The sequence below is a fragment of the Xiphophorus hellerii genome, chromosome 20 (genome assembly GCF_003331165.1).
Source record: "Xiphophorus hellerii strain 12219 chromosome 20, Xiphophorus_hellerii-4.1, whole genome shotgun sequence".
Lineage (NCBI taxonomy): Eukaryota > Metazoa > Chordata > Actinopteri > Cyprinodontiformes > Poeciliidae > Xiphophorus > Xiphophorus hellerii.
In genome coordinates, this window is record NC_045691.1 from 3,950,661 (window position 1) to 3,974,154 (window position 23,494).

The following is a 23,494-nucleotide window of genomic DNA, read 5'->3' on the forward strand; positions in this document are numbered from 1 at the left end:
CAGGAAATCTTTCCACCAATCAAAAGAAACTGAGGCTAGAGGAGGAACCGCAGGGAGAGAAGAGTTGGTTCCAGCAGCTTGAGTGGACTGGTTCTGATCTGAACTTAGTTTATGGATTGTAGAAGTACGTGTATTGTTATTCGTGGCAATTACAGATTATTGAGCTGAGCTTTATTGGTTTCAGCTAAATAAAGATGGAGGGAAACTGTTCTCGGTTCTCGGAACCGAAACCAGAACCACCCCAAACCCTGGAAGCATAAGCAGGTGGAGGAATAGTTCTGGTCTCATTAGCAACCGATTAATATTCTTTCGAGGTGTGTTACGCGAATCATCCAGGAGATGGCGGTAGAGCAATTATTTGGATGCAAATCAAACCGCAAAGAAGAAGTTCCGAATGGAGTTTCCAGCCGGACACAGTTTCCGTAGCACCGCCTCAGCTCCCAGGAACGAACCACGGCGTTTAAACTTGAGATTGGACCTAACTCTGGCCGTCTGGAACCGGCGGAATGCAGGCGGAGTTCCGGCCTCCTCGGAGGAGGAACCGGGTTTATGAGGACTACAAGGCTCCGCTGCCGCTGATCCGGAACCGGCAGGACAGGAAGCATTACCGGGGGGAGCTGGTCCACCAGCAGGTTCTGGTCTGCCATCCGGACCACATCCAGAGCATCCACAGCCAGGTCAGAACCAGCAGAACCAGATCAGTAGAACCAAGTATGAACCAGCAGATGCGGGCCCAGAACCAGGTTCAGATGCAGTAGAGCCAGGTCCAGACATGGTCAGGTGTTCCTACTGTGTAGCTTCAGATGGTTTTTGCCCTTAGTATCGTCTCTCAGGCTAAATGTGTTTGTCGTTTCAGGGATACTTTGGGAAAGGGGTTCTGTCCAGAGCCCGACCGGAACACAGCATTTCCGACCAATGGGAGCGTGAGTTTCTACCAACACAATGACATCATCTACAGTCATCCAATCCGTGCTGACCTCTGTTTTTGTCACAGAACACAAAGGTGTGCTTCTACCTGTCATCTCTCAGTCCAGGTACGTGACATCACATCCTGTCTGCTTACACAGTGACATCACGTCCTGTTTGCTTACACAGTGACGTCACATCCTGTCTGTGGTGATAGTGTCACATGTCTGACCCTCACAGGTATGAAGAGCTGCTCAGGTGGGCAGAGGCGGAGCTTTCTTCTCAGCGATTGGATGAAGAGGCGGCCAATCAGACGCTGCTGGCTCTGACTGAGACTGTGGAGGAGGAAGAAGAGGCAAATGGAGCAGTAGAAGAAGAGCCAAGGGGCGGAGCCTGTGTCCAAATGAAGAGGCTAGGGGCGGAGTCAGAGCCAGAGGAGAGAAACTGCAGGTAGAGTTCAGCACCCAGAGAGACCGGTTCTGAGGAAGAACCAGACTGAACCTGTTTCCTGTCAACGTTCAGGTCCGACCCACAGAACCTGGACCTGGACTCAGAACCGGACTCTGACTCCGACTCTGATCCCGGTTCTGGTCTCCGTGTTCCAGGTCCTGGTTACGTCCTGGTGGACCTGGAGGCTCAGGTGGGTCCTCATCTGAGACGGTGGCTGCTGCTGGTGTTTCTCTGATGTTGCAGTTCATTTGAGGTTGTTTCCATGGTTACAGGATGGAGGCAGAGCCAGGGAGGTGAGGCGGAGTCCTCTGGCTCTTACAGAGTACCTGCAGCTGAGCCTGGAGGAGGTAACGCACCTGAGTCAGCACAACAACGACTGATCTACTCGTGTATTTCTATGTGAAGAAATGATCATTCAAAAATGATAATTTGATTTGTGTGCATTTAAGTCTTACAAACACTCATTTAATAGCACTCAACATTGACAACTCTCACTCAGCCTACACTAGGCTCAAACCAGCAGCCAATCACAGACCAGGCTTTTTCATCCAATCAGTTTATTCCTAGGAAATACTGAAAAACAACCAATTACTGCACCAAATGGCCAAATTTCACGCCTAATCTGCTCACCTGTCTGACCTGCAGGCCTTCTTCCTGGTCTACAGCCTTGGTGTTCTGTCTGTCTACCAGGAGCAGGTGAGGCTCTCATTTGGACCTCTGATGCGTTTTGTCAGGATGTGACCTCATCATCTCTGTCCTGTCCTCTGATTGGTCAGGAGCCCCTGTCAGTCGTGGAGCTGTGGAGGAAGTTTCGGTTGCTGCGTCCTGACTTTGTCAGCTCCTACGCTGCGTACCATCACTTCCGCAGCAGGGGATGGGTCCCTAAGGGAGGAGGCGGGGCCAAATACGGCGTTGATCTCAGTAAGGCCCAGTGAACTGTGACCTGTTAGTCAGAGTGCAGGGAAAAGCTGGAGCTGTTAGAGGCTCTGGATCAGAACCAGGACAAGTTCTGCTAGTCAACTGTGCTTTCTCCTCTGGTTCTGGTTTCAGTGCTCTACAGGAAGGGACCACCTTTCTACCACTCCAGGTAACGCTCACCTGTTCTGGTCTCCAGGTGTTCGCTCTGTGTTCAGGTGAAGGTCAGACATGTTGTCTCTCCCAGAGCCGCCTCGTTCCGCTCTGGGTTGGGAGCTCCTGACGGATCATCCCGTGTCTAGTTTCTGAAAACGATTAGAAATGCTGCAGCAGGAGGGATCTAGAAGGGCCTCACAGATTGTCCCTGACCTCTTGCCGTAGCTATTCGGTGGTGGTGGAGAGGACCGGCGAATCGTTGGGGGGGGCGGCGCTGCGCCCGTTTTCCTGGCGCTCTCTGGCAGCTCTCAGCAGGATCACATCCACTGTCTCCAAGGTAACTGCTCCACCTGTCGCTGGTACCTGGTGCTGCTGTTGATCTTTCTTGATGGTGGGTCCTGATTGGTTCCCAGGAGCTGATGCTGTGTTACATCATCTACCCAACTGATCTATCAGAGGATGACCTGGATTCACCTGTGTGCCTGAGCAGATTAAAGGTTCAGGTAAAGGTCAAATGGACTGACTGATGGCACCTTTTAAATTTCGTTGTCCTTGTGACAATGACAATAAAGATCTATCTATCTATCTATCTATCTATCTATCTATCTATCTATCTATCTATCTATCTATCTATCTATCTATCTATCTATCTATCTATCTATCTATCTATCTATCTATCTATCTATCTGTCTCCACATCACAAGTTACCATGGTAACTGCCTGTGTTTTGGGGGTTTTTTTCAAATTTTTGAACAAATGACATTATAAAGAAAGATCTTCAACACAATAATTAATATCTCATTACATTAAACAAAACATTATAAACAGAAATAATGGTAAAAAAAAAAAAATATATATATATATATAATAATAATAATAATAACGGATATTAGTAGTGTTATTCAAAGGTCTTCCAATCTACAAGTAGAGTAAAAAACATTAATTAAATTTATACACAAATAGGTAAAAATAAAATAATGTATCTTTTAGTTTATACAAACAATATTATTTTCATAAGAAATGTGCAAAAATACATCCAAGTACATATATAAAAGGTCTGTAGCAAATAAGAGAAAATAGCAAAGGCTTCTGCTTGCAGGATAAAGTAAAATTTCTTTAGAAGAGTTTTTGTTTTTCCAAGTTTCTGATTATTTAAATTACATGTTTCAATAGAGATAATATATGTTTTTCTTTAAAATTATTACATGAAGGGATTTTTTCATTCCATATCATCTTGTGGACATAATATAATTAAATATAAAAATTATTAAATTGACTTTAACAATTCAACCTTTTTTTCCAGATGAAATATATAATGATGAGTAATATTCTTCAATGTGCCAATGTATTTATACTGCCTGTGTTAACGCCAGGAGCTATCAGGCAGCTAGGTGGTGAGAATCAGAATCAGAACCAGAACCAGAACCATAGGACTGTGGTTCTGAGATGTTCTGATCCCTGGTTTATGTCGGACAGATGGAACTAATGGAGCTGGTAATGTCTCTACAGGAAGTGATCGTCAGCAGGTGGGTTTCCTCCAGAGAGCGAGCAGAGCAGGACGACATCTGATTGGCTGACAGCTGAAGCAGTTTAGTGATGAACTCATAAAGAGCCGAGCAGCGGCCAATCAGAAGGAAGACCAGCGTGAACGCGGTCTTTGGTTGGATTCAGGCGCGTTTCAGAAGACAGAAGAAGAACATGCAAGAGGAAGATGTTCTTCATCGTCATGTTTGTGTTTGACTCCGCCTCCTGGTGATGACGTCACCGCAAGCCGCCTCCTGATCTGGCTGAGCTACCTCTGCAGGTGCTCCTGTCTGATCTTTAGGTCCATGTCCAGATGTCTGTTCCCACAGAACCTGTTCGGGAATCCATTGGGAGGAAACCCGTGTGTGTTTATCCTGTTACCATGGCTGTGGCTGTTTTTCTGTCAGATGGGTGTTAAAGGCTGAAGTTCATTAATCAGATGTTCAACATCTTACCTCCATAAATACATGAAAACAGTTCGACTTGTCTTTGTGTCCTGTTTGTTGCTCTTAAGGTAAAACCTTAGTGCAGAAGTGTTCTTCCAGAACCGAATCAGAACCACGCAGAGAAGAATTAAACCTGTTGTTTCAGTTTAAATTTATGCCGAGTTATTGATCAGTTTCATCCCTACCTAGAGATATATATAGCTGATATCAAGAACTGAATTGAAATATTAAGCTGTGTTTTCATCTCGTATTATAGAAGTCTCGCGATAACTCCTGTGGTTGCCATTTAAAGCAGCGCCAGTAGCGAGGCGCGAACCCCGGACACAGGATCCGTTATCCGGACAGAGGACACACGTTTAGCCGCTCACATCCCACCGAGCTGCTCTGTACCCAGGTAAATCTACATCCTGCTGCCGCTGAGAGCCTTCCTCTGGCCGGCCATCCGCCTGGAGCGGGCTGCCTCGCTGTTACTTAGCTGCTAGCTGCTGTTAGCTTAGCCCTTCCGATCCGGTTGAGCATGCGCACAGCCCGGACCCACCAGCACCGCAGCCCGCGGCTGTTAACGGCTATCCGATAGCTGCTAGCTGTTAGCGGCTAGCTGTTAGCTGAGCCAGATCAAAGTCCCGAGTTCTGATCCGGTCGAAGTACTTTAAAAAATGAGACCCTTTGGGTGCCCGATCCGAACCATGAGAATCCAGACCCAAAGTCCTGATAACTGGCTCTAGAAGAGCCGGAACCAGTGACTAGTCAAAGGTTATGGTGATTCTTCCAGTCTGGTGCTGATCCAGTTCATGAGTGTGTTAGTAAATGTAAAACCATGAAACAGAAGGTTCTGAATGGAACCAGCACGGTAGTTGGATCCACCATCACAAAACACTGAACTCTGATCAGAACCAGACTTCCCAGAAAACCCAGTTCGGATCCTCAGAGTTCAGCAGAGACCGGTGCTTACCTGCCTGACATGCAGAAGTTCGGTTCGGTTCTCAAATCATCATCATGTCTGACGTCTTCCGCTCTTGATTCGGTTAGTTTGGATCCGTCCATAGATCAGAACCAAGCCTCAACTCAGTGGCAGCATGTAAACATAACAGGACTTGTTTGGTTCTGGTTCTGGTTGAGTTTATAAATCCAGACCAGGTTGATGATGATTCAGCTGCAGACGCATCACCTGTACTCTCCCACCTGTAGATCCACGGTCACTGACCTGTGTGTGTGCGCACAGCAGCATGATGGCGGACGACCTGGACATCGAGGCGATGCTGGAGGCTCCATTCAGGAAGGTGAGACTCACCTGAACTCCTGTGCTGTTAGCCTGGGCTCCCCAGGTGTGGAGCCTGGTTCTGGTTCTGCAGAATGTTCATGTGCTATTAACGATTTGTGTGTATCTGTCAGGAGGATGGGAAGAACCAGAGCCCTGAAGGACAGGAGGAGCGCAGCAAGAGGTAACACCTGCTCACCGGGAATGATAAAGAAATAACAGATGTTACATATACCGAAGCAACTGCAGCGCTTTTCATTGGGTTTTTTTTTCTTCTCTTTTATTGAAAATTCAAGAATACACTTATAACAAGGCACACATCAGTAACAGGAGTGAACATCTGATATGAAAACCTGAGCAGAAAATAAGATATATTTAAGAAAAAACCACAGAAAATACAAAAACCGCAAATAAATAAAGCAACAGTGAGTATAAAATGGTTCAAAGCGGAAGTCTTCCAGACCTCTAGGGGGAGTGTAGAGTCGGTAATATTAGATACATAAATATGTTCTATAATATTGTAAAAGACATGAAATGTGACACAAGTTTTCTTTCTTCCTCCATCGTTTTTCTGGTCTTTTCTGAGGCTTTGGTCCCAGGGGGGTTTGTGATCCACTCCCCCTAGTGGTGTGGAGGACTTCTGTTGAGTGGAGCGAGTTTACAACATTTTATACTGGCTGTTTTTACTTCAGTTGCAGTATTTTCCTGCCTGTTTCCATCTCCTGTGGTTGCAGCGTTTTTTATTTGCAGCATTTTTCTGTTGCATTTGTTTTTTTGTGATTAGGTGTTTGTGTGGTTCCTGCGGTTGCAGCTTTTGCTGTTTGTTGAGCCGCAACTTTAATGCAGGCAGAGCTGTACAGTTCACTAAAGGAGTGATGTCAGAATTTACCTCGACCTGATTGGCTGCTGCCGGTTCAACAGGAAGAAGCGCAGCCGCAGCAGAGACAGGAAACGCAGCCGCAGTCGGGATAAGAAGAGGAGCCGCAGCCGCGAGCGCAAAGGCAGCCGCAGCCGCGACCGACGCAGGAGCCGCAGCCGGGAGCGCAGACGCAGCCGCAGCCGGGAGCGGGGGGGCCGCTACAAAGACCACCACAAGCAGTGAGTCCTCTTTTCTGTTTCTCTCAGTGATGTCATTTCATGGTATGTTTCATCAGAGGTTGCTGAAGGAGAACCTTCAGGATGTGCCTCTGGTCTGTGGTTCTGGAGGTTTCAGAACCCGGTCCGGTTCTGGTGACTGACTTATTGTGTTTCAGCCGCAGACGGTCGAGGAGCAAGAGTCCAATCAGGAAGGAGAAAAGCCCAGCCAGGTGAGACTGTCGGCGTCTCCTGGTCCTTCGGACCTTTAGACCTGAATAAATCGATTAAAGATGGATAATTCCTTTTGTTGTTTTGTTTTCATTAATTTTGGATATTTAAAATGTCTTAAAAATAACACTAATTGTTCTTTGACAGGGTGAACTTGCATTACCATTATATTATTATTATTTTAGGTTCTGTCACAGTCTCAAATTTAGCTGGATGTCAAATTGCCCCAGTAATTATCGTGATAATTTTGGTTTTTGACCATTTAAGGTAATATTGATCCATATATAATATGATTTTATATTTAACATTTCTATACTCAAGTCTAAAAAGGAAAAACCACAACGCTGACAAAAAACTTGAGTAAACTGGTACAGAAATGGACAAACACAAGAACACAGAGTGTAGATCAAATAAAGTGGAAAGTCAAACTTTTTATATCTTCACTTTTATCCACTGCAGAAAATTTCCTGCATATTATTCTAAAATATACAAACTTGAAAAAGTAAATAATCATAACCAGACCATTTTTGTATTTGTTTAGTGAATAAGTTTTATGCATTTTTTCAATTTAAAGAATGAAAAATCTCTTTCAAACACCAATAAATTTTAACTTTGTAAAGAACACTTTACAAATCTGCAACTGGAAGATATTTTTAATGTCCAAAATGGAAAAACAACAAACAAAACTAATAAAAAAACAAAAATAAGAAAAGACAAACAACTAAAACCATAAATTAAAAATGATTAAAGTCTCTGTAAACAAAATCACTCATAAAACATGTTAAACTTCACAATATAAATTGAGCTAATTTTAGTTTATCATGTGATTGATTGATTATGGGTCAGGATGTGTTTGCTGACCGTCCTGTTGTCCTCAGGCTGCCGCTGGACAACCTGACTCCGGAGGAGCGGGACGCCCGCACCGTGTTCTGCATGCAGCTGGCGGCCCGGATACGACCCCGCGACCTGGAGGAGTTCTTCTCTGCTGTGGGGAAGGTGGGGTCACCTGACCAGGAAACATATCACAAGGTTCTGCTGGCGCCAGACGGGTTCAGCGGCGCACCGAGCCTCACAGGGTTTCTATCAGAGCAGGACCATAAATCAATAACTGCATAGAATCACAATAGTTCTGATCCAGAACTGCACAGCATTCTGGGAAATGTAGGCAGAGGAAAGACGTTAGCTGCTCAGCCGATATGCTAAGCTAAGCTAGATTAGCAGAACCAATTGACTTGCTCACTTTGTGGTTACCTAGCAACAACCCGCTGGGTAACTTTGGTTACCTAGCAACAACCCGCTGGGTAACTTCTGGTTACCTAGCAACTACCCGCTGGGTAACCCGCGCAGCAGCAGTTTCCGGTTTCTCCACTGCGCCTCATAACTGCTGAAAAATAAAAAAAAACTGTGTGAAAAGTGGATGAAACAGGAAACGTCCCGCCAGCGGGTTGGCTGTGTTTCACATATTTAAAACAAATAACTAATGGCTCGATAGTTACCATGGTAACGCCTGCCTACCTCCCATCCGTCAGGTTCGGGATGTGAGGATGATCTCTGACAGGAACTCACGGAGGTCAAAGGGCATCGCCTACATTGAGTTTGTGGAGGCCAGCTCGGTTCCTCTGGCCATCGGCCTGACGGGTCAGAGGCTGCTGGGGGTTCCCATCATCGTCCAGGCCTCACAGGTACCCACACACACCTGGATACATGGCGACGCAGCTCAGTGTGCTGGGGCAGACTGAACCGATGGGGTGTGTGTGTGTGTGTGTGTGTGTGTGTGTGTGTGCAGGCAGAGAAGAACCGAGCTGCTGCCGCTGCTGCAGCCAATAGCCTTCAGAAGGGAACGTTTGGCCCGATGCGGCTCTACGTCGGCTCGCTGCACTTCAACATCACAGAGGAGATGCTGAGAGGAATCTTTGAGCCATTTGGACGGGTGGGACACACACACACACACACACACACACACACATGAACGCCTCCATCTAGGTGTGAACTCCGACTGCAGCTAACGATTATTGTAATCAACACTGCTAAAACACAAAATCTTACCAAGGAATTTTGGTCGTTTCTGATGCACATATCTTAGAAAACTTGAAATGGGGGCGCTGTGGTGGCGCAGGGGCAAAGCATGACCCACGTATTGAGGCCTTAGTCCTTGTGGCGGCGGTCGCAGGTTCAATTCCTGGCCTGGTGACTTTTGCCGCATGTCTTTCCCCTCTCTCATTGCCCTCTTTCCTGTTGAACTACTTTTAAATAAAAGCCACTAGAGCCAACAAACACTTTAAAAAAAAAGAAAGAAAAGAAAACTTGAAATGACGCAAAACTAACAAATAATTTATCAATAAAATATATTAGCCAATAATTCCTTAATATAGATACAAAGTTCTAGTTACGTTGGCAGATAACGTTTCATCAATATTAAGAAGTTATTGACTTAAAATAAGCTCATTTCTTACTGAAAACTTAGTTTTGTTTTATTTATTTTTTTATTAAACTGAAACTCCATTAGTTTTGGGTAGAACAAATTTACAAGGAAGAAGGTTATTTTATCTTAAATGAAAACTGTTTATATTTGTGTCCAGTTTTGCTTTCTTAAACCCTTTTTAGGGTTTGTATACTCCAGCTAATGATTAATCAATTACTAAGTTAGTTGATTATTTCAGTTCCTGATTAATCTGATTGATCAGCTGTGGTGTGAACAGCCTGTTTGTGTCGCTCAGATTGAAAACATCCAGCTGATGATGGACAGCGAGACGGGCCGATCTAAAGGCTTCGGCTTCATCACGGTAAGTTCCTCCTCATCATCAGTAGAGCAGAACGTGGTGACATCTTTAGCCCGTTAGCATTAGCCCGTTAGCATTAGCCACCTGTGGTGCAGCGGTTCTGCGTTGTTAGTTTGCAGACGCGGAGTGCGCCAAGAAGGCACTGGAGCAGCTGAACGGCTTCGAGCTGGCGGGCCGGCCCATGAAGGTGGGTCACGTGACCGAGCGTACCGACGCCGCCGCCGCTTCCTCCTTCCTGGACAACGATGAGCTGGACCGGTCTGGCGTGGACCTGGGAACCACGGGGCGGCTGCAGCTGATGGCCCGGCTGGCTGAAGGTGAGGCCACGTCCCCTCTCACACCTGGTGTGACTCCGCCCCCACCTTCAAGGCTTAATTGTGTGTGTGGACAGGTACGGGCCTGCAGATCCCTCCTGCCGCTCAGCAGGCACTGCAGATGAGTGGCGCCATCGCCATCGGCGCGCTGGCGGCCGTGTCAGGTAAACGCATCACCAGTCAGCTCATCTGCAGCTGTTCCTCCATCTCCTTTCAGTTTCTCACCTGTCTGTGTTCCAGCTGCCATGAATCCACCTCTGACCATGAACATGAGCACTCCGGCGCTTAACCTGCCGTCTCAGCCACTCGCCACTCACTGTTTCCAGCTGTCCAACATGTTCAACCCCAACAGGTGAGCACACACCTGGTGATCAGACTGGAGATCGCTGCTGATGTTAGCTGCGGTGCAAATGAACGCAAAACTTTTCATATTCCGCTAACGTCGAAAAACACAACTCTGCATTGTGGTGTTTCCATTAAATACGAAATTAAATTAAGATCACATGTGAATAAGTTTGTTCACCCAATAAATCAATAGAAAACACGGCGTCATCCTCCTACCACTTCCTGTTTTCTTCTTGTTTTTTTACCTGCAGTAACAGCCGGTTAGGATCAAGAGACTCGTGATGCAAAAACAGTATTTCCATTGAAATGCACAATTTTTTATAAACTTTGACGAAGTAAGACAAATACAAGACAGTTGTTAATATTCAAGCTGTCATAGGATTTATCTACCATTTTAACGCGTTAATATTACATAACGCAGATGAATCGGACTGAATACCAGCCTTTACTGAGAAGGTCTTACATGTCTGAAGTTTGACAGATTAAGTTTCATTAAAAGTGAAATTTTTTTTAGAGCTGCTTGAAATTTTAATTAGAATGAAAAACTACTCCAATGTATTTAAATTACAGAACAATCAAGATTAATTATAAACAGGAAAATGTAACGGATCCAAACCTTTGGCTCAGAATATGACTCTGCTAACGCTAAGCTAACTGAAGGTAGGTTTTTCTTCTGGTCAGGTTGACTCATCCTCAGATGGTTTCTTTCTATTCTTTGAGGAAGGAATCTTCTCATTGTTCTGCTTCCTGGAGGTCTGGGCCTCAAAAGAGCCCAGACCTTTTTCATGGCTCTTTTAGCTTAGCAGTTTAGACACTGACTAAAAGTAGAAAATAAAAAACTTCATCGCCGAATTCTCCAAGATTCTCAGACACTTTCCTTCATGTATCCCGATCTGCATAAAGTTATACGCAAAACGTTTATACCCAAGACCCCAGATCTCCATCTTTACTGGTCCCAGCTCAGAGCTGACAGGAAGTGATGAAGTGAGTGGACAGGAAGTGATGAACCCTGTGCTCCAGCTGAGTGTGTGTGTGTGTCTGTGTGTGACAGAGTGTGTGTTGTGTTTCAGTGAGAATGTGCCGGGCTGGGAGCTGGACATCCAGCACGACGTCATCGAGGAGTGCAACAAACACGGAGGAGTCGTCCACATCTACGTCGACAAGAACTCAGCCGAGGTACGCCTCCGACCTTTGACTTCTCTAATAGTTTGAAATAAGAGAAGCTGGAAGTTCTATCAGCTAGTTTTGATCACTTGTTTTTAATAACAATGAAACGGCATGTAGTGAGACATCCTGTCATGTGGAGGATCTCTGACCTCTGTCTTTCAGGGGAACGTTTATGTGAAGTGCCCGTCCATCCCGTCTGCCATGGCCGCCGTTAACGCTCTGCACGGCAGGTACTTTGGAGGTAAGACCTGCTGTCACATGACCGCTGCGGACCAATCAGAGATCGGCTCTGCCTGACGTGATCTCACCTGTGTTTCCAGGTAAAATGATCACAGCGGCGTACGTCCCCCTGCCTACCTACCACAACCTGTTCCCAGAGTCTGCCACTGCCACGCAGCTGCTGGTTCCACCAGCCAGGCGGTGATCAACAACACCGACTTCTGATTGGACGATAGATCCCGTCTTCTTTTTAAACCCTGAAATCCCATTGGACCAGTTTGACTCCATGTCTAACTGCCAGCAGAGGGCGCTCTCTGTTTTCATCCGGACATAAACAACCAGCTCTCCTCCCATTGGTTGCTTCCAAACACTGGTCACATGATCATGTGATGCAACACCATCAACTTCCTAATTCCTTAGTTTCATTGGTGAGATCTCTCTGTGGCCCCGCCCCCGACCTCCAACTATTGGCTCTGTGAGCCGTGTGGGGGGCGAGACAACGACAAGCTGTCAGTTGACTGGTTGGGTTGAACGGTTTAGTATTTAAGTGTTTTTCTAAAGCAAATTTGATTTTGTAAAATTATTGATTAAAAATTATTTTCATGTCTCTCTGAAATGTTGCAGTCTGTCTTTCTGGCTCCTGATTGGCTGGAATCCAAGGAAGGACCTCCCACTAAAACAACTGGAGTTTATTTAAACTCAAATTAATTTTAGTTCACAGAAAGTTTTATTTTAACAGTTTGACTCAAAGACGCAACCAGCAGGGGGAGCCGTAAAGGTTTGTTCTCCAGCAGGTTGAAGTCTTCTTCTCTGACTTCAGGTTCTGCAGCAGACTGGGTGGCCCAGTCCTCCCAGTCAGGACTGGTTCATACCTGCCTGTCCAGGTGATGATCTGATGTTGAACCTGACATCATTGTCAGAACATGAGTGGTCAGCACATGTTCTGACCACTAGAGGGAAGCAGAGCTTCAGTTTCAGGCTGTTTACGCACTTGATAGCCTGGTAAACTCGATTAGATTGGAAACAAAACTTCAACATTGAAAAAGACACAGCGCAACTTCCTTCTTCACCAAATGGAAACTAAAACGGAGGCGTTAGATTTTAGTGGTTGGAGAATTTCTCTTTAGTCTTCAACTAAAGACCACAAGCCATTTCTCCTGCTAGTGCTAGACTAGCATGTTTAGCTTGGTTGTATTTACCCAGAATTCTCTGTGCTGTAGTCCACATCTTGCAGTTGGAGTAGTCTCTGGTGTTCACATATGCATTCAAACCGTACCAGAGTTCACTTCAACCAAACCCAGACCGAGGTTTCTAGTCGGTCCAGAGTTATCTTAGCATTCACACCTCACCAACTGAACTGGACTTTCTAAACTAGTGGACTGGAGTTTGATAAAAGCAGACTGATAAGGGCTGGTGTGAATGCACCTTTAGTTCTCTCCCTGGTTTAACACCTGGATCTTCTAATGGCTCGTTAGAAGAACCTCTGCAGAACTTTGACCTGCTAAGAAGGTAGTTGAAAAACTAAAACATGGAAGAAACCGGACCTGGGGGACTGACTTTGGACTTCCCTGCAGATAGTTCTGGTTCACTCCTTTGATTTGAAACCATTAGAGCTACATGAAGCAGAATGAGTCCATTAATAGAACCATGATCTGTCACTGGTTCTGATACTGCTGCTGACTGCAGATGTGTCCATCAGAACCCTGCTGGTCCAGTTCATCAAAATTAAGTAAGTTTGTTTCTTTGAACAACAGGAACCTTTATCTGACCTCAGAGGTCATTCAGGTGGATCACTGTGATTGTGATGTCATCACGGTACCTGCGGGCCAGATCTGCTGGCAGACTCAGCATCCGGGCCAAGCGGTTCTGGTCCACGGATCCGTACCCGTCATCACCCAGGGTGTGGCGCAGCAGGTGGGTGGCCACGTTCTGGTCCTCCAGGACCGACTGGACTCGACCCCTCCGCTCCAGCAGGAGGCGCTGCAGGCTGCCCAGGGTGGTGTCAGCGCTGGGGACGATGGGCCTCTGCTGCTGAAGACCTGAACAAGACCAGAACCAGAACTTAACTCAAAGCTTTTTAACACATTTCTTTCAGGTGGCTAAAGGTATGAAGAGCAGCTTCAGCATCATCTACAACTTGTTACTGATAGATCTATCATGGAGATCCCTGGTGAGGGAACGTCCTGCTCAACAGAATAAAACTCCCATCGGATCGCCCTGAACATTAAAGCAAAGCGGTCCAGATGTCTCCTGACCTGCCACATGGTCTCCAACCAGCTGGACCACCGTCTGCCGGTGCATGAGCTCCCACAGTCCATCCGTTGCCAGGACCAGAAACTTGTCTGCAGGCTTCATGAGGTGTCGCGTGACCTCAGGTTGGGCGCTCAGGTAGGGCGGGGTCAGGTAATGAGGCGGCAGAGTCCGCACCGACTCGCTGACGGCAGACAGGACATCTGGACGTGTGTCGTAAAGTCGACTGAGCATCTCCGGGCTCCATTTGAAGCGAACGTCTCCGAAAGCCCTGAAGGGTAGCAGCAGACCCAGCAGCCTGTCATGACGGACCACCGTCTTCCTCTCCGAAGCCGGGTGCTCCCCCAGAATCCTTTGTAGCTCTTCAGGGTTCTGAGCATTGTGGTCGTTGGTGAGGCTCAGCGCCGACCAGCGCCCGTCCCCTTCTTGGACTCCAAGGACTGCCCGACTGTCCCCCAGGTTGGCCACATGCAGGACGCCGTTGGAGACGTGAACAACACAAGCAGTAGAGCCTGACAGCGCCACCCGGAGGGGAGAGGACAGAGAAAAGCCTTCCCCAGGGATGGACACCCGTCTGTGGACGTAAAGAAGAAAAGTTATTGTGACAGAAAAAATGGAGATGGGCTTGTTTTCTAATCCAAAGACATGAAATAACATCAGACATTGAAATCAGTCATTGCCGATCACATGTTGATGATGGCAAGTTACTGGATTGTAGCCACAGCTGCCCTGTGGCAGTCTCAGAAGCAAGCCTGCTATATTGTTGTATTGGCCCTTCTGATCACCACCAGTAGGTAAGGTGGGTGAAATGTCTTCCCCAAGGATAAAATGATGGACATGGATGGGGCTGTGGCTCAAACCAGTGACCCATGAATTGTAGGGGAAACTTCAACTTCCATTGCCACAATTGCCCCAAAGAAGAACCCAAGTGTTGGCCGTCTGAACCCTGGGAAGACCTGAGCAGCAGGCAAGAAGTTCTAAACCCAAATCTGTACCTAGAGAGGAACTACGTTAAAGAGGAGAGCCAGGAACCAGATAGTGCCTTGCTCAAGGACAAAGCTTTCAGTGCTGTCTGAGGATTGGGCCATCACTCTGGACTCATCCAATGAGCAGCAGCAAAACTTTTATTGAGCTCTTAAAGACATTCATAGATGTATGACCTCACAGAGTCTCTGATGACATACAGACCTGGGAGAGGACAGGGACAGGTGAACCTGAGCCTCCACAGACACATCATAGTCTAGACGTCTGAACGCATCCATCAGTGCTGATGTCACTCTGCCATCATCCTGCAGCCAGTCAGAGCAGAAACAGGAAATAATATCATATATGAAACCTGGCAGAAGAGGCAGAGCCTGACTAAGATCTGGTGCAGTCATTAGGTAATGAAGAGTCTTGCTGTCTCCAGGTTAGGGGTAAGATTACCTGTTCTGGACTGTCCCAGCCTTGGCCAGAACCCTAACCCCCATTGACCAGTTTCTTCTATGGTCTTAAAGACAGAGCATGAAACAACTTCAACTTGACTCAGAGCTGGTAGCGCCATCTAGTGTATATCTCAGGACCTCCAACCATCTTAGGTAAATTCACTATAGACTCTGGGTTAGTACATCAGGTAACTGTACCTTCCCAGCAGTAGGTGTAGGTTTATGGTCAAAGCTGTGACAGTCTCCCTGTCCTGAATCACCTTCTTGTAAACGATCTGACAACAGCTGGTTACCTCGTTGTCCTCTTCGTCATCCTCATCCAGCCTCTCCTGCCAGTAGTTCCTGAGGCTGTGGAAGGAGATGGCGCCGCCATCGAGGCTGCTGTGATCCTGGGGGTGTTTGTGCCACTCCAACAGCGGTGGTACCGCCCGGTCCTCCTCCACGGCCCGGTCCAGTTCCTGCAGCGTTCTCAGTGGCAGCATGGCCACAGTGAAGTAGTAGAAGAGCCTCTGGCTGATGGCCTGAGCACATGACGGACCTGCATGGCCGTCAAACACACCGAACAGAACCCCGCCCCGACCCAGCAGGCAGGTGGCGCTGCTCCGTCGATCCTCACTGGGGTGGTTAGAGGGAAGTGTGTTGCTATGGAAACCCAGCACTCCATGGGAGGCGGGGCCTCTGGGCAGGGTGTGGCTGTGTTCGTTGGCCTGGTAAGAAAGGAGCAATGTGAAGGAACCAGCAGCAGAACCTCTGAATGTTGGACCTGTCTCACCTTCAAGATTCTGTTGATCTGTGCCGGGCTCAGCTGACCCGACTCCTGGCCCGCCTGGCCCTGTCTGCTTCTGCTGCTTGCTGGGTAATGCAATCTACGGAGTTCAGGTGGTGCTGGAGCGGAGGACAGATAGCAAGATTGCTGGATCTCCAACCAGCATCTTCTAGTTTGGGCTCCGCTTCTTCGAAGCATAATCACTTCCAGAACCAGAAGAACCTGGAGAAGTAGAAGGAAGATCAGCTGATGGACCACAGCAGGATGTTTTGGAGGGACTAGGTGAATATTAATGCTAACTGAGTTAATTTCCTCTGTTTTATTGTAAATAATTGAAGGTACTGCAATCTACAGCAGTCCATTGCAATTGTTGATCAAATAAAATCACAACGGCTTGAAAATTAAAACCAGAATACACCAGTGTGGCTGAAACAAATGTTCACTTCTATGCTGATGACAGTCATGTATTTCTTTGCATCATTTTGCTCTTAAATTGGGCATAAAACACTTCCAAGTTGCTTTGAATGTCTTTTAGAACAACATTCTTCAGCTGAAGATGGTTCTGAAACCTTCTAAGACAAAGCTTATAACTTTTAGCACCTCTAAGAGCCGGTAGATTGGAGTGTACCGGCTCCAATCAAACAAGTAGACTCTGATTGGAGACCAAAATTGCAACATTTGTTGCATTTTCAGGAGGTGTGGTTTGTTTTCATACTGAACTGTGTGAGCAACCTGTTCCCCTCCTGGCCTGTGGAGGCTCTGCACCAAGAACCACTGAAGGAAACGACATGAAAACCAACGAAGAAGACATTGAGCGCAACTTCCTTCTTCACCACATGGAAACAAAATGGAGGCGTCAGATTTTAGTGGTTAGAGGATTTCTCTTTAGTCCTTGGCTAAAAACATTTCTGCTGCTAGCGCTGGGCTAGCACGTTAGCTTTGATTGTATTTACCCAGAATGCCTTATGCTGTAGTCCACTTCCTGCTTTTGGAGCGGTCTCGGTCCGCTTGGCGTTCACGTATGCCAAGAAGTGAACCAGAGTTCACTTCAACCAAACCCAGACCGAGATTTGGAGGACCAGAGGTCAGAGGTTAATTATTGTTCACACTTCCACAACCGAACTAGACTTTCTAGACAAATGGACTGGAGTCGGATTAAAGAGGACAAAACAGGTCCTCTGGTGTTCACCCTGGATGGGAGGAGCATAGTCAGTCCTAGTCAAATCCTACCTTCTGGTTGTTCTTTCCTGCAGCTGCGTTAATTTATTCCTCACTTACCTGTGGAACTGTTCCTGCTCATTTATCCCTTGGATGGTGAAGAAACCTGACTCATATCCCAACAAAATCATCCCTAATCTGCACTTTATCTCCAAAGTAAAAGACAGTTACAGCTCAACTTCTTCTGTTCTGGAAGCCAAAATAATAATCTGAACATCTCAGGCAGCCGAACTGGATCTGCAGTTCTTCACTCACCTGGAACAGTTCAGTCAGTCTCTGGAGATCAGCCACTTCTTCAGAATAAAACCATCGTTTTCATGCTTCAGTGAAAACAATGACCGTTTTTATGCTTCTGTCCTTCATCAGAACTGTTGCAGCAGGTCACTTCCTGTTTCCTGCAGGTAACCTATGGCATTGTTTATTTCACTAATCAGTCATCCATAAACCACCTGCAGGTCTGCAGGAACTGCTGCCTCCTCGAGTCTGTTCCAGGTCTTCATCGTGTAGATTCATGCTGAAAGAGAAGATATTTAACCTGAGAGCAGAACTGATTTAATCTGAGCGTTTACTTGAAAGCTGAACATATCAGAGAGCAAGAAGTTTGCTTTTGTTCTGGATTATATCGTTTCCTCTATCTCTTTTAGCCTCTTCTATGTGCTAACATGCACACGCTGCAGTTTACATAACCATGTTTATGTGTGACTGCCGGCAGTCACATAAACAGACTGAAACTGATTAGACTGGCCTTTAGGGAGGGAACAGACTGTGGAGAAGGATAAAAAGCTAAACGCTACAGTCTTTGCCTCACCTGGTTCCATCCACCAGGTGAGCTCAGTGGCCCGGCGCTGGACGGTGAATGTAACTCTGGTTCTGATCCATTTGAATGACATGTATGGCTTGTAACATTTGATCATTTTTCAGCATTAAAGCCTGTTTTCATATGTAGCCAAATCTAATTATTTCTCAAGGTAATTTACACTCAGAGGTTCTGGTCGGGTCCTGAAACTGGTAAACGGACCTGGTGGAGCACAAAGACAGAAATGAATGAAGTCCAACACCTTTAAACTTGGAGTTTAAAGTGAGAGCAGAAAGTTAACCTGAGATTATTAATGTAGTAAAAGAGCTGCTGCCTCGGATCAGAACCATCTTTCATATTCAAGATCTGCTCAATGGCAGGCTCGGCTCTAAGTGGACTCCACTCTCTGCCTGATCCAAACAGCAGCGCTCATCTTACTGGACTTCATGGGAGGTAAAAGAACATGAATCAGCACCAAGAAGATCCCCAGCTCTTTCCAGAACCAACCCAGTGGATCTGAAGCGGTTTTGATTGTCTCCATGGGGAACGTAGTAAAAAATAATTCAAACAGACTAAATTGCAAAAATATTAAATTTGCTGGTTCTAAATTAGGCTGATATCTCTTTAATTTTATTGTTTGCTCTTGCTTCTTATCTATAGAATTGTAATATAATTTTACCTCTATGATCTTTTAAATAAAATAAACTAAAAATGGACTTAAAATGCAAGTAAAGTCCATTCCAAGTTTTATTTTCTGTGAAATAAGCTGCAGTAAAACTTCTCTCCAGCAGGGGCGGTAACTGGTAACCGCTCTGACCGGAAACCGGAAGTAGCGGAACTGTTTGCTGCTGCGCGTTGTTTCAGCTCCATCATCGTTGGACCACAGCTGCAGTCATGGTGAGACTTTCAGCGATTCTGGTTCCGGACTGGTCTGTTTATTGCTTGGATATGATCCGGTTCTGTTCTAGAGAACCGGTCGGCTCTGGAGCCGCTGTACTGGGAGTAAACCAGTCAAATCTGACCGGTTTAGACGGGTTCAATATTTTTTTGCATATGATTCGGTTCTGTTGTAGAAAACCGGACCGCTGTTATCCATTGAAATCAGAGCGGTCCGGTCCGGCAGCTGATCTGAACCAGCCACTGGTATGAAGTTGGATAATCGGTGTGTTCTGGTTCTGTTTGCAGGCGAGGAACGCTGAGAAGGCCATGTGAGTAACAGGTTCTGTCCAAACCCACAATCCGGTTCTGCTCACCTGTCCAACAGAGGTTATATTAAACAGACCCAGATGAGGAACGTTCCCAAAAAACAGTTTGGAACCTTGAATCGGTTCTCTAAAGCAGCTGATTCGGACAGTTCCGACCCATCTGCCCAGAACCCGTCCTCCTGTCCGAACCAGCTCTGCTTCCCATGGGTTACCTTCTCCCTCTGCTCTGTCTTTCAGGACGGCTCTGGCCCGCTTCAGGCAGGCTCAGTTGGAGGAGGGGAAAGTCAAGGTCTGGTTCGGTTTGGTTCTGTTTGGTTCTGTGTTGGATCAGTCTGTCTGACTCTGACCCGTCTAACTGCAGGAGAGGAGACCCTTCCTGGCTTCAGAGTGCAGCGAACTTCCAAAGGCCGAGAAATGGAGAAGACAGGTACCAACAGAACCCTGGTAGTACACTGTAGTATTCAGTAGTAACACTGTAGTATTCAGCAGTAACTCTGTAGTATTCAGTAGTAACACTGTAGTATTCAGTAGTAACACTGTAGTATTCAGCAGTAACTCTGTAGTATTCAGTAGTAACTCTGTAGTATTCAGTAGTAACTCTGTAGTATTCAGTAGTAACACTGTAGTATTCAGTAGTAACACTGTAGTATTCAGTAGTAACTCTGTAGTATTCAGTAGTAACTCTACTGTCTCCAGGTGACTCTGAACTGTGGTACTGTGTAGTACTGTGCAGTATCATGTAGTACTCTGTGGTACCCGTTGTACTTTCTGTTTCAGATCATCAGTGAAATCTCCAAGAAGGTCGCTCAGATCCAGAATGGTACGTTTGGGCCTAACTGCCTGGTTTTGACCCGGCTCTCTCTTTCGTTGACCTTTGACCTGTCTTTCAGCTGGTCTCGGGGAGTTCCGGATCCGGGATCTGAATGATGAGATCAACAAGCTGCTGAGGGAGAAAGGTCACTGGGAGGTCCGGATCAAGGAGCTGGGCGGACCCGACTACAGGGTAACGTCCTTATTATTGATGGTTGCCATGGAGACCAGGCCTCAGTTGGTCCAATGGGTTGATAAAGTGCTGAGTGAGAAACGATGAGTCGGTTAAGCTCCTCATTGTGTCAGTAGGTAACTTCTCATCGTCACATTCGGGGTTCCACAAGGCTCAATACTGGGACTCTTACAGTTCAATATCTACATACTCCCACTAGCTCAGGTTGTTAGAAATAACAAGATTAGTTACCATGACAACACAGATGATACATAACTCTACATTATGATGTCACCAGGTGACTCTGAACCAGGTGAACAGATTCTTAGATAAATGTGTGGATGTGCCAAAACCTTCTCCAGCTGAGCAGAAACTGACGTTATTAAAGAGGAATAATCTAGGGGCGTGCCGTGGTGGCGTAGTGGTTAGCGCGACCCGTATTTGGAGGCCTTGAGTCCTCGACGCGGCCGTCGCGGGTTCGACTCCCGGACCCGACGACATTTGCCGCATGTCTTCCCCCCTGTCCTTCCCTGTTTCCTGTCAGCCTACTATCACATAAGGGACACTAGAGCCCACAAAAGACCCCCCGAAGGGGTTAACAAAAAAAAAAAAAAGAGGAATAATCTAGAGTCATAGATCTACAGTCAACGCACAGCTTCAGTTCTTCCAGTTGGAAACTAGAGATCAGGCTGACCTCTGGAGCCACATAAAGCCGGTTCCAGAGTGGGTCTTCTAGCAGCTGCAGAACATTTCCAGGACCAGAGGACTAAAGTCTCAGATCAGAGAAACTCATCCAGGCGTTTCTCTTTAGTGGCTTTGATTTCTGCAGCAGCGTCTTCACAGGTCTGATTGACAACCCAACGGTCCAGAACGCTGCAGCTGGAGTTCTGACTAGAACCAGGAGGATAGAGACACTACCCGGTTCTACACCACCTGGTTCTACATCACCCGGTTCTACACCATCTAGTTCTACAGTCCTTCACTGAGAGACTTTAAACTACTGCTGGTAGTTTATAAATCACTGACCGGGTTAAAGATCTGCTGCTGCTGGACCAACCTCCCAGACCTCTCAGGTTCTAGTTCTGGTTCTGCAAACATGGAGTAGCAGCATTCAGCTTCTACGCACCACAAAAACAGTTTTTTGGAACAAACTTCCATAAAACTGCAGAACACAGCCAGAAAACACCTGGCTGTTTTGACTGGTTAAAAGCCACCTGGTTAGAGATAATTAATAATAAATGAAACATTGACCAGCATTTTGATGGTGACATTTGACTGTAAAGTTAGGTGGTTATTTTCTAATTGCTGACTGGATTTCTGAATCGGACCTCCTGCTGGTTCTGCTGCAGCGGTTCGGGCCGAGGATGTTGGACCACGAGGGGAAAGAGGTTCCGGGGAACCGCGGCTACAAATACTTTGGCGCTGCCAGAGACCTTCCTGGAGTCAGAGAGCTGTTCGAGACCGAACGTACGTACCGCCGCTCTCCGTTTCCTTGGTAACATCGATCGATTCTGACCGGTCGCCTGACCCACAGCCACCCCGGCCCAGAGGAAGACGAGGGGGGAGCTGATGAAGGACGTGGACGCAGAGTACTACGGCTACCGGGACGAAGACGACGGCGTGCTGCTGCCGCTGGAGGCCGAGTACGAGAGGAAAGGTGAAAGGAAGGGGAAGGGAATTCAATCTTTGGTTTTTGAAGATTTAAATTTTGGAAAATTGCGAATTTCTTGAGTTTCCATAGTTCATAGTGATGTCATCACCCAGAGCGGCCATCTTGTTTGATAAGCGAGGTTTACAGCTTCTATTTATTTGGATTTTGAATTCAGGTCGACTCTAGAGGCAGGCTGCTTTTTCTTTATGTAGTCATGAAATAGCAGAAAGTCGTAATGGTAGGAGAATAAAATCATAGTATAACATGAAAAATGACAAAAACTAAATTAAGGAATGTTGACCATCATGTAAAGTTATACTTTGGTGCAACCTGTCAATTTATTTTCTGCAGCAGGACTTTGTAACAGTAACCGATTCGGTTTCAGGCAGAACCAGATGAATGGATCTGCTCACGTCAGATCCTGACAACTATCGACGTTTTTTTGCTCTCTTAATTTTAAGACATTCTTCTGGTGAAATTGCGTCTTTATTCTGTAATCAAACAGAAATACTATGGACCCAGTACTCCACCGTCCAACTCACAGAAGAGACGATTCAAATAAAAAACACTTCTTGAAAAAATTTTCTGTCATTTGTTATTTTTTTTTTAGTAAAGAAAGCGAGAATTTAAAAAAAAAATCAGATCTGGTATTGAAAAAATGTATAAAATTTTTTTGGGATATGACCCAGCCCTGTTGTGTTTCCTCCTTACATATCTGATGTGTTTTGTGTTTTGCAGCCTTGTCGGAGGCGGTGCAGAAGTGGAGGACAGAGAAGGAGTCACGTGTTCAGCAGGAGGAGGAGGAGGAGGAGAGCATCTACACCGTCCACAACGAAGAGGTAAACCTCAGCCGGCCAATCAGAATGGGCCATGAGGTTCTGATGGAGGTTCTCCTCCTGGTTCTGGAGGATTAAGGTCCGTTTGTTTTGCTTGCTTGGCCAGGTGGAGGATGAGGAAAATCGGGAGGAGACGGAGGGAGAGGAAGGAGTCGGCTTCATCGCTCATGTTCCGGTTCCGTCTCAGAAAGAGGTGAGACCCCCGGTCCGTTCAGAGGTTCTGACCTGGGTTCCGGTTCTGACCCGACCCGTCTGTCTCAGGTGGAGGAGGCGCTGGTCCGGAGGAAGAAGATGGAGCTGCTGCAGCGCTACGCCAGCGAGACGCTTCAGGCTCAAAGCCAGGAGGCCAGAACTCTGCTGGGACTCTGACCTGGTTCTGACCTGGCTGGTTCTGATCCAACTGGTTCTCACCCGTCTGTGTAAATATTCAGTTTTGTACGATGTTTTTTTTTTTTTTTTCCATTAAACTTTAAAAGCTCATCTCTTTGTGTGTTTGTTTGGTTCTGACTTGATGATGAAACTTGGGTCATCTGGTGGACAGAACCAGTTGAGCCAGTCACACCTGAGGGTTTGGGGGGCTT

At 46.5% G+C, this 23,494-nt stretch overlaps 4 protein-coding genes across 6 annotated transcripts; 3 read left to right on the top strand and 1 right to left on the bottom strand.

The window, feature by feature from the left end:
• Positions 1–390: 390 nt before the first annotated feature.
• Positions 391–4,430, top strand: LOC116709840 (tRNA-splicing endonuclease subunit Sen2-like). Its single transcript, XM_032548513.1, has 12 exons — positions 391–677; positions 857–923; positions 995–1,034; positions 1,147–1,356; positions 1,429–1,546; positions 1,629–1,703; positions 2,002–2,052; positions 2,133–2,277; positions 2,407–2,443; positions 2,653–2,764; positions 2,841–2,930; positions 3,937–4,430. The coding sequence occupies exons 1-12, from the start codon at positions 507–509 to the stop codon at positions 3,994–3,996; spliced, it is 1,176 nt and encodes a 391-aa protein (XP_032404404.1). The 5' UTR covers positions 391–506; the 3' UTR covers positions 3,997–4,430.
• Positions 4,431–4,656: 226 nt separating this feature from the next.
• On the top strand, positions 4,657–12,401 carry LOC116709843 (RNA-binding protein 39-like). 2 transcript variants are annotated; one of them, XM_032548516.1, is made up of 15 exons: positions 4,659–4,791; positions 5,586–5,677; positions 5,790–5,839; positions 6,577–6,753; positions 6,909–6,962; positions 7,839–7,956; positions 8,490–8,642; positions 8,747–8,890; positions 9,678–9,743; positions 9,853–10,057; positions 10,132–10,218; positions 10,295–10,406; positions 11,470–11,575; positions 11,729–11,807; positions 11,887–12,401. In XM_032548516.1, exons 2-15 carry the CDS (start codon positions 5,624–5,626, stop codon positions 11,988–11,990), a joined length of 1,509 nt encoding a protein of 502 aa, XP_032404407.1. In that variant the 5' UTR covers positions 4,659–4,791; positions 5,586–5,623; the 3' UTR covers positions 11,991–12,401. The 2 variants fall into 2 exon arrangements, with proteins under 2 accessions (XP_032404408.1, XP_032404407.1); XM_032548517.1 differs by lacking the exons at positions 11,729–11,807; positions 11,887–12,401 and having other exon boundaries at positions 4,657–4,791; positions 11,451–11,575.
• Positions 8,573–17,835, bottom strand: LOC116709842 (pyruvate dehydrogenase [acetyl-transferring]-phosphatase 1, mitochondrial-like). Its single transcript, XM_032548515.1, has 7 exons — positions 17,699–17,835; positions 16,232–16,447; positions 15,753–16,166; positions 15,224–15,324; positions 14,041–14,609; positions 13,605–13,824; positions 8,573–8,656 (listed from the first exon to the last, which is right to left on the bottom strand). Exons 2-7 carry the CDS (start codon positions 16,421–16,423, stop codon positions 8,623–8,625), a joined length of 1,530 nt encoding a protein of 509 aa, XP_032404406.1. The 5' UTR covers positions 16,424–16,447; positions 17,699–17,835; the 3' UTR covers positions 8,573–8,622.
• A 1,201-nt stretch (positions 17,836–19,036) lies between these two features.
• LOC116709740 (pre-mRNA-splicing factor ISY1 homolog) lies at positions 19,037–23,371 on the top strand. Of its 2 annotated transcripts, none has more exons than XM_032548393.1 (11): positions 19,037–19,136; positions 19,425–19,447; positions 19,682–19,733; positions 19,806–19,871; positions 20,222–20,264; positions 20,335–20,447; positions 21,776–21,893; positions 21,961–22,083; positions 22,816–22,916; positions 23,020–23,106; positions 23,175–23,371. In XM_032548393.1, exons 1-11 carry the CDS (start codon positions 19,134–19,136, stop codon positions 23,280–23,282), a joined length of 837 nt encoding a protein of 278 aa, XP_032404284.1. In that variant the 5' UTR covers positions 19,037–19,133; the 3' UTR covers positions 23,283–23,371. The 2 variants fall into 2 exon arrangements, with proteins under 2 accessions (XP_032404284.1, XP_032404285.1); XM_032548394.1 differs by having other exon boundaries at positions 19,057–19,136; positions 19,806–19,888.
• The last annotated feature ends 123 nt before the right edge of the window (positions 23,372–23,494 follow it).